This window comes from Lichenostomus cassidix, chromosome 21 (assembly GCF_008360975.1).
Source record: "Lichenostomus cassidix isolate B80296 chromosome 21, HeHo_3.0, whole genome shotgun sequence".
NCBI classification, from domain to species: domain Eukaryota; kingdom Metazoa; phylum Chordata; class Aves; order Passeriformes; family Meliphagidae; genus Lichenostomus; species Lichenostomus cassidix.
Window position 1 is genome coordinate 2,441,777 of NC_139501.1, and position 15,623 is coordinate 2,457,399.

General features: G+C 46.9%; 1 protein-coding gene across 3 annotated transcripts in view; it reads left to right on the top strand.

The window, feature by feature from the left end:
• The first annotated feature begins 627 nt into the window (after positions 1-627).
• The window catches only part of SKI (SKI proto-oncogene), a 100,167-nt gene continuing 85,171 nt past the window's right edge, over positions 628-15,623 (top strand). Inside the window, exons 1-2 of one of the 3 annotated variants that reach the window (XM_085080143.1) lie at positions 628-1,738; positions 1,847-2,768. In XM_085080143.1, the coding sequence (XP_084936269.1) occupies positions 1,857-2,768 (912 nt within the window). In that variant the 5' untranslated portion in view covers positions 628-1,738; positions 1,847-1,856. Of the gene's footprint in view, positions 2,769-15,623 lie in introns of all 3 variants that reach the window. The other 2 variants (XM_085080142.1, XM_085080144.1) reach the window with 2 other exon arrangements.

The following is a 15,623-nucleotide window of genomic DNA, read 5'->3' on the forward strand; positions in this document are numbered from 1 at the left end:
GCCCCTGCCCACCCGCGCTGCAGTTGCGCCTCTCGCTCCTTCCACGCGCTGAGCGTCGCCTGTGGGTGGAAGGAGCGTGTGACGCGTGCCGGGAGCGGGGAACACATGTTGGGAGCAGGGAAGCACATGTATGTCGGAAAGGGAAGCACATGTATGTCAGAGAGGGAAGCCCACGTGTGTCGGGAGAGGGAAGCCCGCTTGTGCCCGGACCGCTCCGCGGGTTCGGGGCTCCGGTGTCCCGTGGCGCCCCGAGGATGCGCTCTCGTCCCGCGCGGCTTTCGCCCATCAGTCGCGCTCTCACGCCTGTGATTGCTGTCGGCGCGGGGCGTGTGCCCGCAGTTGACGCCGGGCAGGGCGCTGTGAGTGCTCACACACGCTCCGTGCCCGTGCGAGCGCGACCAGCGCCGCTCCCTGCGCCTGTTCCATTTCGCCGCTGCCAGAAATCCAGCGGCGAGAGGGAAAAAGCCCTCGCCCTACCGCCCCTCCTCGGCGGCGCGGCGGTCCGTGAACCCAGCAGTTTATCCTCCCCCCCGCTCCCTCCCTCCCTCGTCGGCGCTGCCGCCGGGGCCGCGCCGCGCGCCCGCCCGTGCAGCGGCTCGGCTTGGCTCGGCTCGATTCGGCTGAGCTCGGCACAGTCGGCTTGGCTCGGCACGGCTCGGTTTGGCTCGGCAGCGCTTGGCTTGGCTTGGCTTGGCTTGGCTTGGCTTGGCTTGGCTTGGCTCGGTTCGGTTCGGCTCGGCTCGGCTCGGTTCGGTTCGGTTCGGCTGGACTCGGCACATCCCAGCTCGCTTCGGCTCGGCTCTGCCGGGCTCGGATCAGCTCGGCTCGGCTCGGCTCGGCCGGGCTCGGCTGGCCCGCGCTCGGCTCGGCTCATCCCGGCACATCCCGGCCGGTCTGGGCGCAGCGCGAGGGGGGAGGCGGGCGCTGTTCCTGGAAGAGCCCGGCCCGGGGAGTTGGTCACATTCTTGGCCGGGATTCAATGACTGAGGCAGACACCAACAAACAGAGGGGGGGAGGCGGAGGGCGGGAGGCTGAGCCCGCCTGCATTAGCTCAGCTCTCAGGCACTCTCAGTCACTGCTGGAAAGAGGAGCTGGGAGGATGTGCGCGCTCTCACCGCGGCTCCCCACGGCACAACGACAGCGCCGACAGGAATAAGGGAAGGAAGGCGAACCGAGAGCCGAGGAGCCCTCCCAGGCCGAGCCGAGGGACCACGAGGAGCAGCGGAGCCGCTCTTCGCCCGTGCGGAGCCCCCGCGCCGCTTTGGCAGTGCCGGAGATTTGGGCCTTTTCTCCTGCGTTGTTCCTTCCACAGACCGAGCGTTCTGCCTCCTCCTGCTTTTTACTTTCCTCCCCCGCGCCTTCCCTCGGTGGATATGGACAGAAGGGGGATCACTGCAGAGAAGCAGCAGCCGCCAGAACATATTTGAGCCCCGGGTGCTCGGAGCGTGGCACAGACTTTTTGTGTTTCTGTGGGTGGTGTGTGTGTGTGAGTGAGTGTGTGTTGGAGGTGTGGGAGGAGGGATTGGTTTGCCTGGGGGTTGGCTGAGGGGGTGAGTGCTCGGATGAAGACCTCTTCTTGCCGTGATTCTGTGCTCCATCGGGGCAGCTTGGAGACTTGGAGGGTTTGAAATTGTAACGCGAACCAAGAGAAAAGAAAGAAGACAGAGACACGCATACAAAAGGATTTATTTCCTCTCCGTTAGTGGATTGCTGAGTGAGAAGGAGGAAAAACACAAGGGTGGGTTGTTTTATTTTGTTCATATTTTTTCCTTAAAAAAATCCCTTAAGTGGATTTGCACCAGGGTGGAAGATAACTGGGGATTTTTGCTGTTTGTTTTGGGAATAGAAACTAAAAAATGGAGACTGTAAGTAGAAGCAGCTTCCAGCCTCATCCAGGACTGCAGAAGACCTTGGAACAGTTTCATCTGAGCTCTATGAGCTCCCTGGGTGGCCCTGCTGCTTTCTCAGCACGATGGGCACAGGAGATGTACAAGAAAGACAATGGCAAAGACCCAGCGGAACCTGTACTGCATCTGCCCCCGATCCAGCCTCCTCCGGTCATGCCTGGTCCCTTCTTCATGCCCTCGGACAGATCCACAGAGAGGTGCGAGACCATCCTGGAAGGGGAAACCATCTCCTGCTTCGTGGTGGGCGGAGAGAAGCGGCTTTGCTTGCCCCAGATCCTGAACTCGGTGCTCAGGGACTTCTCCCTGCAGCAGATTAATTCGGTGTGTGATGAGCTACATATTTACTGCTCCAGATGCACTGCTGACCAGCTGGAAATCCTCAAAGTCATGGGCATCCTGCCCTTCTCCGCTCCTTCCTGCGGGCTCATCACGAAAACTGATGCTGAGAGGCTTTGTAACGCCTTGCTTTATGGTGGCACCTATCCTCCCCACTGCAAGAAGGAATTCTCTAGCACAATTGAGCTGGAGCTCACGGAGAAGAGCTTCAAGGTGTATCATGAGTGCTTTGGGAAGTGTAAGGGACTCCTGGTGCCAGAGCTTTACAGTAACCCCAGCGCAGCCTGCATCCAGTGCTTGGACTGCAGGCTCATGTACCCACCTCACAAATTTGTGGTCCACTCTCACAAATCGCTGGAAAACAGGACTTGCCACTGGGGCTTTGACTCTGCAAACTGGAGATCCTATATCCTCCTCAGCCAGGATTATACTGGGAAAGAGGAGAAAGCTAGACTGGGCCAGCTCTTAGATGAAATGAAAGAAAAATTTGACTATAACAACAAATACAAGAGGAAAGCCCCCCGGGTAAGTGGTGCTTGTAATTTTAAAGGGGGCGGGGGGAATTTCGGTACCATTCGTCGGTATACCCAAATCGTTACCAGCTGCTGTTTCTTGGAGTCATTTAGCGATTTTAATCGTGTTCTCCATTCTCCCCGCGTGTGTGTCACTGTGCAGGAGCAGTGCTTGAGATGGCACCTTGATTTCTCTGGTTGTGTTCTGACCGCGGTGGTTGGAGTTTGTTTAAATTACATCCGTGTGTTTGTGTATTTTACTATACGTGGACCCTGATCTTTGAAGCCCGTCGTACTGCCCCAGACTTTATCTGGACGTGCGTGATTTCAGGTCTTAAGGGCTTCTTCACTCAGGGGTCAAGACAAGGGAGAAGCCAGGGAAAAGGAGCAGGTACTGATGGCTCCAGACACAAGTCCGTGCACTTTGCTGGTCGATTGAGTGTCGCCAGGGATGGAGGTTGGGGCTAAATGCTTGTATGGAAATAAAATGTGCCTGTTAAGAAAAAAATTGTGACCCTAGTACAGGTTAGTGGTTTTCAGTTGAAGTGTGCAGAACGTGAAGGGAGAAGTCCCTGCTTTTAGAGTATCCCTGTGGAGCCTAAATTTCCCCAGCAGACAGGCTTTTGTGTATTGGATTATGTATACATCCAGCAAATGTCTCTGTCTAGGGCCAGCTGCAGCAGCTCCTTAAGGTATTCCATGCCGTGCTGTGCTGAGCCAGACAGCTAAAGCACATTTTTTTTAGGTGTCACTTGTTTTTCTTTCAGTCTGAGCTGCCTTTAGATCCCAGAATCCCTGGTGTGTGGGTGGGAGGCTGCCTTGGCATCTGGCACCGGTCCTGCTCCATGGGCAGCAGTGCCACAAGGCCTTGAGGACTCCCAGACACCGGGATGTCTGTCTGGCTCCTGGCGATGGTGCAACTGGCTGGGGATGAGCAATTCTGCTTCCTGCTCCTTCCCCCCGGTGCAAGGGGAAAGCAAACTCCTGCCTCACCAGCTTTGCGCTGCAGATTTGTTGGTTGGGTTCTGCCTCGTTGTCAGGGATTTCCAAACTTTGGGTTTTTTTGTCTGGGCTGAAAGGGCAATACACAAGCTTAGAAAAGAGAAGTGATGTTTAAAGCCCACTGCAAACGTTCAGTTAAATTCTGAATTAATTTACCAAATACCTGTTTAAAGCAGCAGACACACACTCTGACTAAGGTAGATCTTTTCTTTTTAAAAAAGTGCAACAAAAATATTCAAACAAAACCCAGATATTTTAAAAAATACGCTGTGCAAACAGTACAGTGATTCCACAACCAGCCTAGGAGGCCTAGTGAGCCCATCTGTCCGGGCTCCACACTTCTGGATTAAGGAGCAGAGTCTCACTCTTCCAGTTCCAGTTTCTCTCCTGCCCCCGGCTCAGTCCTTGTCCTCACCCCTCCTTTTCCTCCCCGGAGTGTCAGGACGCTGTGACAAAGCTGGGCTGTAATGAGGCACATTATCCCCGTGGTTGGAGGTGGATGTGTTTTTAATGGCTTGTCTATTCTCCGTCAGTCATGTGCTGAGATGGAATGGTGGGATAGATCTACATGGATGTGAGATGAGAATATGGCTCTCAAACTGGAGACATTTTTCATGCTGGGAAAGGAATTTTCTAGGGCATGCTTTGTTTGGGAAGCAAAATTAAGAAATCTCCACATTGTTGCTGTAGAAAGGTCCTGTACCCTGGCTTGGTCATTTCCAAAGTCTAATTAAAATGAATGTTAGTCGAGGAGTGCTTTCCTTTTCTTACAAGGCTTTTTCAGTGTTCTCTTCAGTTGCATAATTTTTCCAACACCCCAGGCGAGGTTGCAGGAGGAGAACAAGGACAAGAGGCTTTGCCTCAGTTTTTTGGGGACCCTTTCATAGGTCCTAGTTCAGAACATGAGGAAACACTCCTCCCTCACCCTCCAAAATCTGCATGGAGTGCAACACTTCTTGCAGAGTGAATCGAAGATATCTAACAGTGAATGCCAAAAATTCTGTGAGGAAATGGTGGCCATCTATTTTTGGAAAAATTTTGCCAGAAATCCATCATCATGAAACGCTAAGTCTCCTGCATAAATTCATTTGGAAGGTGGCAAAGAGTGAGGTGGGGAAGAATAGAGTGGTGCGTGCTCAGAGGATGGGGTAGAGAAAACGCTGTTTTAGCTCATATTAAGTTTCAAGGCTTTTGAGTTGCCTTCAGGACTCTCCTATTAAAGCAGTGCAGTCCTGAGGAGACCCTGACAGTGCTGGCAGAGTTTTGTATGCTTATCCTTCCTTTTCCTGAAGTAGTTTTCCATTGGGCTTAGCCAATGGATATCGTATGCTAAGGTCATTTGTGTTGTAGCAGTGTGTGCGGATAATTACGGAGAGATTTAATCAGGCTCTAAGATTGGTAGGCTGTGGCCAGGGGCAAGTAACATTGGAGTAAAGTTGAGATGCCTAGTGAGGAAATGACAGGATGGTCCCATTCCCTGTGTGCTGATTCCTGTGTGGGTTTTGTGTGTCTGTGGGGCTCTGGCTGTCTCCGGGGATGAAAGGGTGAAGCACATGTGTCTTTGTGGTGGGCTTCCTTTTTGATGTAGATCTCAGCTTTGCTTTGTTCTGTTTCATACAGAGGTGTTCGTGTGCGTGGTGTGCCATAAGCTGCTGTGTCAGATACTGGGTTTTCTGCTTTCAGGAGTGGCCTTTCTTTTTCAGTTTCTCAATTTATTTGTTTCTCTGTGTGTGTACACACATTGCTTTGTGTGGTGTGTTTTCCCTGGGGCTCTGGTAGTATGTTGGTAGCATGGGATGCATATGACCAATTTTATGGCTGTTTAGGCAGCAATGAGTGTTTTGACCTTTTCATGTGTCTCCATGAGGTTTCTGTGATGAGGTCTGGAGATTTCTGCCAGCACAGCTCTGCCTTTTAAGGGTCTGACTTAAATGGAGGAGCTGGGTTGGCACAAGCCCCTGGTGCAGATTCAGCGTAGTGGCAGAACTGCCTTTTTTTCTTCTCTCTCTTTTTTTTTTCCTTTTCCTTTTTTTTTTTCCTTGGCGTGGTTTTAAAGCTTTGCTACAAGGCGTAGCTTTTCCTAGATATTTCATTCCCAGTGCATATTTCTCTATATATCAAGTATCTGTAGTGCATATCCATCCGTCCATAATGGGAGATGGATGTGTAGATGCAGATACCTTGTGTCTCAGTCAGCCCTGTTGGTAGAATGAGACTTCTGTTGCCTGGTCTTGCCACTTGCAGAAGAAGCTTTTGGCTAGACCTGTGTGAAGTCAGCGAAGGTTCTTAACCAAAAGCTGGAGGGAGTTGTGACAGCTGGAGCCCCCACTAGAGCAGGAACCATAAAGGCCTCAGTTACTTTCCTTACCCTCTTTTAAAATTTTGATGTTTATATCCTCCTTGTTCATGCTTGGATGAGTAATTGACCACCTACAAGGTCTTTCACCTTCCTGCCACTTCCCAAAACTCTTTCTTTTCTTGAACCATATAACTTCTCCATTTTACTTATTTTGTATCCTTCACTGGGTTTTCCACCTTCCCATGCATGGTTTGTTCTGCTTTGCTTTCTCTCTGAACCAATGTGGCTTTTATGTGTGTGGGTGTCCTGTTTCCCTACCTGTCTCATCTCATCCACCATTACTGGTGTGGAGCATAACCATTATTTTCTGGGGTATTTCTAGAAATCAAAAATGTGAATAACCCGACCAGGTTGCAAAACAGGGTCCTAGAAATCCACCATCAGTGCCAAAGCCTTTTCCTTGGGCTCAGCTGCTGCTGCCTGGTGCGTGCTGTCCTGTGGGACCAGTGTGGCCTCGGTGTGTCTGTGGCACTGCTCTCCCCTCCCATGTGACAGACAGCTCCCTGCTTGCCTCACATCAGGATGCTCCACTCACACAGAATTAGTTCAGACGCAGCCCTGAAGGCTTTGTTGGTTGCTATTTCCAGAAGAGGAGGGTGGGTTTGACTGTGTCTCTTTTGAACCCTTTTTCTCCGACACGCTGAACCGAGCGATGTTTGACAGCACTTTCAGGTTGCCCACCTGAGTGCCAGCCATGTGCACCCTGAGCAGGGCTGGCTGTGAGCAGGGCCCAGGAGAGCCAGAGCTGTCCTTGCACGCGTGTGAGCACACCCACACACCCAGCACTGCCGTGTTCCCACGGTTCAAGTCCCAGCAGCACTTCTATGAAGTAGCTGGAAGCCAGAAGCAGCATTCTGGGTACTGACACACAAATGAGCACATGAGGCCTCCCACTTTATTTCACAATGCCTCCCAACCCAGCGCTGCCACAACACGCAGCTCGCTCAGCTGGAGGAAGGTTTAGCCAGGTCAAGTGTGCAGCCCAATCAAAGAACCCAAATTGCTGCCGGTGGAGCAGCGCGGCGCTGGCGCGGCTGGAGGGAGGACAAGGGCTTTTAGGTGCTGCCCAGTGGTTGCTGTGCTGTGCTTTATGGGCACCTGAAAGGCTGCAGGAATAGAGCTGGAATGTGTATCTTATCCTAAAGTCCTGCCTCCTGGCAGTAGGAACCTTTATTTGTTAATAGGATGTACCCTGTGGTGGGTGTAACAGAGATTCTGAGTTTATTCCCTGGCAGTGGTGTTCACACTGCAGGATGGATTTATTCTTCCTGGTACAAAGTGACATGAGAAATAGTGTTGCAAAATTTTTGCCCAAGAACTGAGGATTCGGTTGTTTTCCCATGAAATATTGAAGTAATGTGTTGTACCTGATGTTCAAGAATTGTTTTAGAGATTCTCCAGTAAAAATTTAGAAGTCCTTAAAACAAAAATGTTTCCGTCTTGGGGCAGTAATTTTGTTCAGAAGCCTTTTACAGTGTAAAAGTTGAACTTGAAAAGCGACACCAGCTTGAGCAAAATCCCGTCTACCCAGGGAGATGTCAGTGTTTAAGCAAACATCAGCAGTTTTTCCCAAGCATGCAAACAGTTTTACAGATGTTGTAGATCGAGAACAAAGCAGCAGGTACGTGCATGTGTGTTGGACAGAGAGTGTGCTGCCAGTGATCTAATGGTGTTGAGTCAACCATGGCTCTCTCTTGCTCCAGAAGAGTTCCTAAGTTCCTCAAGTCAATTCTGTTGAATTAGGGAGGGAATTACATGCAATCTCTGCTTTTGAAAAACGCTGCCTAAAATATTTAAACCTCTGCCTCTCCCTCCATTGTCTGGGCCGTCTCGCTTGCCTCTCCATTTCTGTGGTTTCGGGCTTGGGCGTGTGATCTGCCCAAACAGTAGCGCGCTTTGAAGATGCGTGTAAACACCGTTTATTTTTTGGATGTGCTGGGAGCCCGACACCTGGTCCCTGGCAGGCTGCGAGCCTGGTTATCGCTGGCTGGGGCTGCCTGACCCGGGAGGGTGTGTTTGCACTTGCTGAGAGGCGCCTTTGGATCGGTGTTGTAAAAGCATCTGGAGGCGTCTGCGCCAGGCTGCTCCGAGCGTGTCTGGGCAGCGCAGGGCTGGAGCCTCTCGTTCCTTATCTGCACCCCCAGCACTGCCAGAGCAGGGGGGCTCTGGGGGCACAGCCACGGCTGTGGGGATCTACAGATGCAGTGTCCAGTCTCACTGACAGCTCAACTTACGGTGATCTTCTGGCAGAGTAATTTCACCCAAGCGAAGGGTTTGAATGTCCCGAGAGCAGCAAGGAGTGGGCTGGCTCTCACTGGGGATCGCTGGTGATTGAACTCACATTGCTGGCTCGGCTGGCCAGACTGCTTTGCCATCACATGAAGGGCTGTGTCTCCATGTGTGTAGTATGAAGACACAGATTAAAAACCCAAAAATCTGTTTTGGTTTTTTTTTTAATTTGGCTTGGTATGGTTGTTTTGGTTTTATTTTAAAGCACACTTTGGACTTGACGCTGTAATTCTTATTTAAGACAGAGCCGTCATGGAAGAGTTACACCAAATCCAGTAGGGGGTTCTTGGAAAAAAAAATAGACAAAAATTACTTACACTGAATTGTGGAGAATCTATTGATAGAATCCTGTCAATTACTAGGCTGATCTATTTTAGCTGAGTGGCCATAGAGCACTTAATTCAAATTGATCTTCACATACAGGAAACATTACTTTAAAATGTAGGAATATAGCATGTTTTTGTTTGAAATGTGTCAATTAGAGCATGTGTGTTAATGATACATTTTATTAGATAATAGCTCCTTTGCATATGTTTTGTTAATCTGGGTAATGCGTATTACGAACTAATAAATCAGCACCAATTTTTTAATGCTGCTCCACTGTCTGTCTCTAATACAGGCAGGGTTATGTTCTTGGAAAATAATTTCAGAGAAGCAAGTTTGCTCTGAAAAGCCCTGGTCCCTTCCCTTCCTCCTTTACACCTTGTGCAGTGTTGTTTGCCTTACATTTCATTGTCAGCACAGAGATCCAGACTCAGATGGTGACTGAAATTGCCTGCTCTGTATCTTGTGGAGCACAGGAGGTTAATCCGAAGGTTTGGGGCTTTGGGGCCGGTTCTACAGCTCCCACTCAAGCAATCAGCCCATAGTAATTGGAACCAGTTCACCCACAAACCACAGCAGACTCGTATCAGACTCCTTCCTGTGTGTGACTGGCTGTACTGGCAGAGACCAGGGACAGATTCTGAACCAGAATGCCCAGTGTTGAAACGAAGTGGCTTCATTAAGTTTATGCCCTTAGCTGGTATTTACAGGACTGTGCTGACTTTAAGACCCTATAGTTCTGCTACTGCAGCATTTTCATTTTGCTCATTAACAAGGGTTTGGTTTAGTGGACGTTTGGTGCTCTGATCCTGGTGGGTCTCACTGAATGGGGCAGCTGGGAGCTGGCTTCAGACTGAAGGATTTTGTGTGTTGGTCACTACATGCAAGATTTGGTTTGTGGTAGAGCTCTACCAGGGTCTGTTCTTCTCTTCCTGTATTTAAGATTCGTCAGTTATTATTATTTTATTTTATTTTATTTTTTTACAATGAAAAAATACATTTAAGGTTGGGATAAGGGCCAACCTTTTTTTCTGATGCAGATTCAAGGACCATAGGCTTGGCCTCAGAGTTAAATCACGAGCAGTTCATGGAGTGTGCAGCTTTCCTTGGTGCTGGGGAATCCTGCTGGCTGATAGAGATTGGCCACTCTGCACTGAGCTAATGATTTTGCTTTGACTTTTGGTTGGCTGAGGTGACGAAAACACTGATACTAATTCGAGCTCAGAGCCTGTCAGTGTGTGATGGACAGAGCTCTTCTGGAAGCCAATGGGAATTCCCATGTGTGGAGCTCTAATCATCGCCTCCATCTATGGTTTCGTTGCTATCATGTAAAATTTGGCTTCTCCAAGCAGTGGATGCATATTAACACAACCTGATAAGCTGCACAGACATATGTTCTGTGAAATAAGCCAGGTCCTGCCATCCTAACTCAGGCAGTCTTGTTCTAACAGTCCTGTTTAAAGAGTCAGGGAAAATTGTACATCAGGCTGGAGATTCTGTGTGTATGTAAAAATTGCAGCATCATTCTGTATGCTGGAGGTAAACAGCAAAGGAGCTAATCAATAACCTGGGTTCTGGCTTTGTTGTTTATTGATTTATGTACAGTTACCTTTGCACATGCTTTGTAGAAAGTGGGACTTTCATGTTTGGTTTTCTGTTGTTTTTTCTTTAAAAAAAATGGAAGCTCTTTCTGTTTTGGTATGAGAATCAGTGCCACTGGAAGCAGAAGGACTGCTCAGGCTTTAAGGATTAAAAGACAGCACCAATATCAATAAGATAAGGTAGAGCCTGGTGCCTGTCTTTTCCTAGGGAAGATTCCAGTGATGGATTCGGGGGCTGTGGCACCCTGTGCTTTGTTCCTCGCCCGCTGTTCGCTCAGTGGTATCGTTTTATAGAATAAGGTCATTGACTTGGATTGCTTCTTGGTTTCTCAACCCTTTTCACCAGCCAGTTTGTGTAATGTCTGTCTGAAGCATTGAGTAAGGGCATTGAAATAGCAGACAGGATATCAAGTGTTCGGAAGTCTGGGTTAAGTATAACAGACAGTTCTGGCTGGTGAAAGGGGAGCAGCCCCTGGAGCTCACTCACAGCTCAGTCTCTGTGGAAACAGCAGACTCGGGGCTCTGCATCCCTGCTCAGCTCTTCCCCTCTGTTCCCTCCACACCCATATAATTAATCGTGTGTGGGTGCACCTCTTTTCTAGATATGTCTTCCTTGTTTCTTAGTGGCACAGAATTGTATGTAATAATGTCTCTTTCTAAGGATTACATAAGTTGAAGATGATTTCTCCACTGGGAGAATTATGCAAGTTTAAACTGAAATGTATTTAGAAAGCTTTTATGTGTGTGTTTTCTGACTTGCAATGCAGAGGGTGATTTATTTGCATCCTTAATTGAACAACATCTGTTGGGGTTGGAAGAAAAACCATTCCATATCTTTTAACTGTCATATCCTGCATTTTTATAAAGTCCTCTACACCCTCCACTTCCCACACTGCCTGTGTTAAAGGTGCTGATTTTTGCCCAGGTAGATCAACCAGGCTCTCACTTGGGAAGTTCTGGGCACTGCTGAACTGTTGATGCATATCTGCTGTAGTGTTTTCTTTCACTTGTTGGATTTCACAGAATCACACAATCACTGGAAAAGACCTCTGAGATCCGAGTCCAACCACCTTGTCTACTGACACTTGAGTGCTGTATGAGAAATCATTGCCTTTATTACCATTAAAAGGTCTGAAATACCCTGTAATGCTGCTTGTGGCATTCTTTGACCATTTAGTAAGAAAGTTCCTGGTGCCTTTCAGCAAACTCAAAGTTTGTGTCCCAGGAGAAGAAAGTGCTGCAGTCAAGAGCATTTATTGAACTTGAAGAGGGCAAAACAACTTCTTGTTTCAAAGTGAATTTCTGTGTGATGCTCTTTATGTAACCATGTTCTGCCACCTGTACCATTCCAGAGGGTGCACAGGGCTGCAGAGCTGTTCCTGCACTTCCATTGGGAGAGTAATTTTCTTTCCATCCCTGTGTAATACTGGAGTGCTGCCTGCCTTGCTCTGCACTCATGCTGCTGGGAGCTGCTGTTTCCAGGATCGAGCTCACAGTGTTAATTCTGCTGAGTAATAAAAAATACAAGTTGCACAGGCATCCTGCTGCTTACTGAGACAGAGGTTGTAGCAGTACCAGTTAGAAGCAGTGAATTATTTTAATTAAAAAACTAAGTATTAAATTTTTCTAGGTTCTGTGTTTTTCCACCCGACAAAATCCTCAAGATTGGTCAGGTTTACCTATTCATAGCAGTAAAAGAAGTTTTATAGCTTTTATACAGAGTAATGGACTACAAAAGGCAGAAAATGCACAATGTTAAGGCTAAAATGTGGTTTGATTTCAGTAACCTTCACTGATGTAATGGGTTTCAGACTTACACTTTTGTTATTAAGAATTATATGTTAAACAGGCTTTTCTGAAGCACCATCATTCCACAGTTGGAAAACTTACCTGAGTTGAAAGATAACGGAGTGTCATCCAAAAAAAAAAAAAATTGCCATTCTTAACTCCCCGCTGGCAGTTCCAGTTTATTCAGTGAATTATCTCACCCATGCTGGTATAATTTAGAAATATTCCTTTGAAATGACTGTGTTTAGAGTGGTGCAGAGCTGCTGGGAGAAGTAAATCAGCCTCAGAGGAGCACAGACTGCAGCATCAGGTCCATCATTGATATTTCTTTGTTCCCGTTCAGTCACTAATAAGAAACATGCCATGCAATGAGTCCTTGCACTAATATAGCCAAAGATTTAGTTTTATTTGGCGTTTTGCCCCTTTTTGCCACAACAGTGCAGTTTTTTGTAAAACCAGTGGAGCCAAATAACCTTTGGGCCATATTCAGTGGCAGACAGTGATAGAAGTGGAGTAAAGTGCTCTATTTTACTATCAGTGAATATGCAGAACTACTATTCAAAGGCCTTGGCCCTCACAGCCTGCAAATTAGGTGTTCCTTTTCTAAAACCTTAATTTCTAAAAAAATTTTTGCCAAAATCTTTTTTTATAATGGATTCATTGATCCTTCTTTTGCCCTGTTGACTCTAGAGCAAAGGTATTGTGTTGAAGACTACTGAGTTCTGAAGGAAAAAAAATTATATTTCTATTATTACATAGTTTCATACTTTTATTATATAAAATGGTGAATACGAAATAAAAGTAAATTAGTAATTTTGAGGGGGAAAAGGGGTAAAAGGAGTTGGTAGTGCCTTATTTGCTTGTTGTATGACTTGCTTCATTATTTGTAGCATTAACTTATTCATGTGTCTTTTAAGTAAATTTGGTCTTTTTGCAGTTTTTTAGCAATTAACCAAGCCGTGATGAGGCTTGAAAGAATATCATCTGCACACCTGTTTAATATTAAAGATGAGGCATTCAGTGCTTTGTGGCTTCAGCTTGAAATTCAAGTTGCTTTGAGTCATCCCTTTAGTCTTTTGTTTGGGTGGAAAAAAGGAGTGGCAGCAAAGGGCCTGCAGCTAAGAAATGAAAGAGTTGAATTAGGTTTTAGAAATGTTAGTCTTGGCATTTGGGCCATTTGCATTTGTAGAGATCGTCACGCTTGGCTTTAGTTGGGGTTGAGCAGTTCGGTGCTGGGGATGGAGAATGTTCCCCAGCTCTGTCCCAGTTACCCTACACAGGCACTGGGACATGGGCAGGAGCTGCACTGGGAGCTGTGGGCTCACATTTCCACCTGATTCCCTCACAGGCATTATTATCCCACCTGTATTTCCATTCTGTGGTGCTCAACTGACTTGGTTTTTTTCCTGAAAACAGCTTCTAATTGTGTGACCCAGCAGACACCCCACTCTTAAATCACAACCTGAGTCTATGGGACAGAAACTGCTCCCAAAGAATTGTGGTGTTCTCTTGGTTTCACTTGTTTTGGGTCACTTTGAGAGGCTTCATCAGGTCAGGTTCTCCTGGCAGCTCCAGGAGAAGCTGCAGTGGCACAAGCAGAGGGGACAGCGCTTGGGGAAGTCCCAGCCAGGATCAACTTCCCTGGAATCATCACTGAGGGTTGTGTGAACAGCCCCAGCTTGTGTGACATCACTGCACTGCTTTAGTCTCATCTTGGTGTATTCATGATGAGGTTTAACTCCTGCCATTAGAGAAAAGAGAGAATATTTATATATCTCTGTGCTCCAGACCTAGAGGGTCTTCACCCAATTCTCCTAGCTTGGGATGCAGCAAGGATAATCCATGTGGCAGGGAAAGGGAAGAAATCAGAGCTTCCCTGCCCCAACCCCAGACTACCCCAGTGCCCCACTGCAGACTCTGGTTTGACTCCAGTGAGGTCACTGGACTTGGTCCAAAATTATTAGAATGGATCTCAAAGTGGAAATCACTCCCAAATGTGGCCAGGTTTTCCTCACTGGCAATAATTTGAGGGCCAAATTCTGCTGAGATGTTGCAAGTGAAAATTTCAGTAATTGATGGGATTTCAGTGGAGGTTTTCTTTTCAGATGTCTGTTTCAACATTTGAATTCTACTCTTACAAATTTACATGCAAATTTATAATTTAGGTTTCTAAAAAATTTTATCAAATTTGCCCTCGTTAGCTGGACTAATTTATTGGTGCAGTTTTCTCTTATTATAACATGATTTGATTTCAGTAGAGTCACACAAAACTCCATGTATTCCTTTGTTTCTAAGAGGGATGCTCATTCATGTGCTTGTAAAAGAGCAGCTGGATCCCATCTTAGCAGATGTGGAACCCTCACATTGAAATTGCTGTATTTTTTGTATGGGGGTTTTTTCCTTGAAAAAATCTCTTATTAATTAGATTCCCCCTCACTTTTGAACTTTTTTGCTCTCTCAGCCAAAATCGTCATCCCCTGTGACATCAGAATTAGCTGCTGTGGACAATCGTGATGTCACAAAATGAACATTAGTTCTCAGGGAAAAGAAATATAGAGACACAGATCCTGTTCAAACCAATTTCTTAACTAAGAAAAGGTTGCTTGGTTTTGTTTTCATTTTAAAAACAGAAACAAGTTTTGCCTCAGATTATCATGGCAAAGTAACAATTGAGTTGGTCCAAATTCACCCTCAGCCATTGTGAAAAGGTTTCTCCAGTCTGTGATTCCTGCAGCTCTGGGCTGTGGCAATGTAGGGCCAAAAGTGAATTGCAGCCCTGGAAAATTTGGTAAAGACCAGCAGGGCAGAGCCATGTCCCGAAGGAGAAGTTTGCAGAAGTAAATTCATAATTACCAGCTCCATTGCTCCTCTTTCTGCTGGTTTGGACACACTCGGTAGCACTTCTTTTTCTTCTTTTTTATGGGGGGGGGTGTGGTGGTGTTTTTGTTTTTAGGTTTGTTGGTTTGGGTTTTTTTTCTCCAAGCTCCTTCTCTAGGCTCTGTGCCCGAGTGCATCTCGGGATTTCCCTTTTGCTGAATGAGCTGCTTGTTTGAGAGGGAGGAAGTAAGGTCCCTTCTGGATTAGGAGGGAATGGGGGTGGAGGGTGGGGAAATGTCCTGTTTCATATGCAAAGCACACTGAACTGAAAAAACCCCACATGAAAACCTTTTAACAAAACCATCCATGTCACAGACTGGCAGAGCAGCTGCTGGCTTTGTTAGGGAGAATATTAATGTTTCAAAGACTTACAGAACCTTTTAAAAATGAGATAAAGAATTTTTTTTATTTTTTTTTAAGATCCAAGCTGAGGTAAAAAAATACCTCCTTATCAATATCTATGAATGGAATGTGCAATCAACTGATGTGATTCCAACTTCTACACCAAAGTCATGAGGTGCTGTTCTGATCTTTGCTCTTCTTTTGGAGACTGGAATGCCAGAATGGCTCTGATTCTCCAGGTGCTCACGTGTGTAAGAACTCTCACTTGAAAAGCAGATTATTGAAA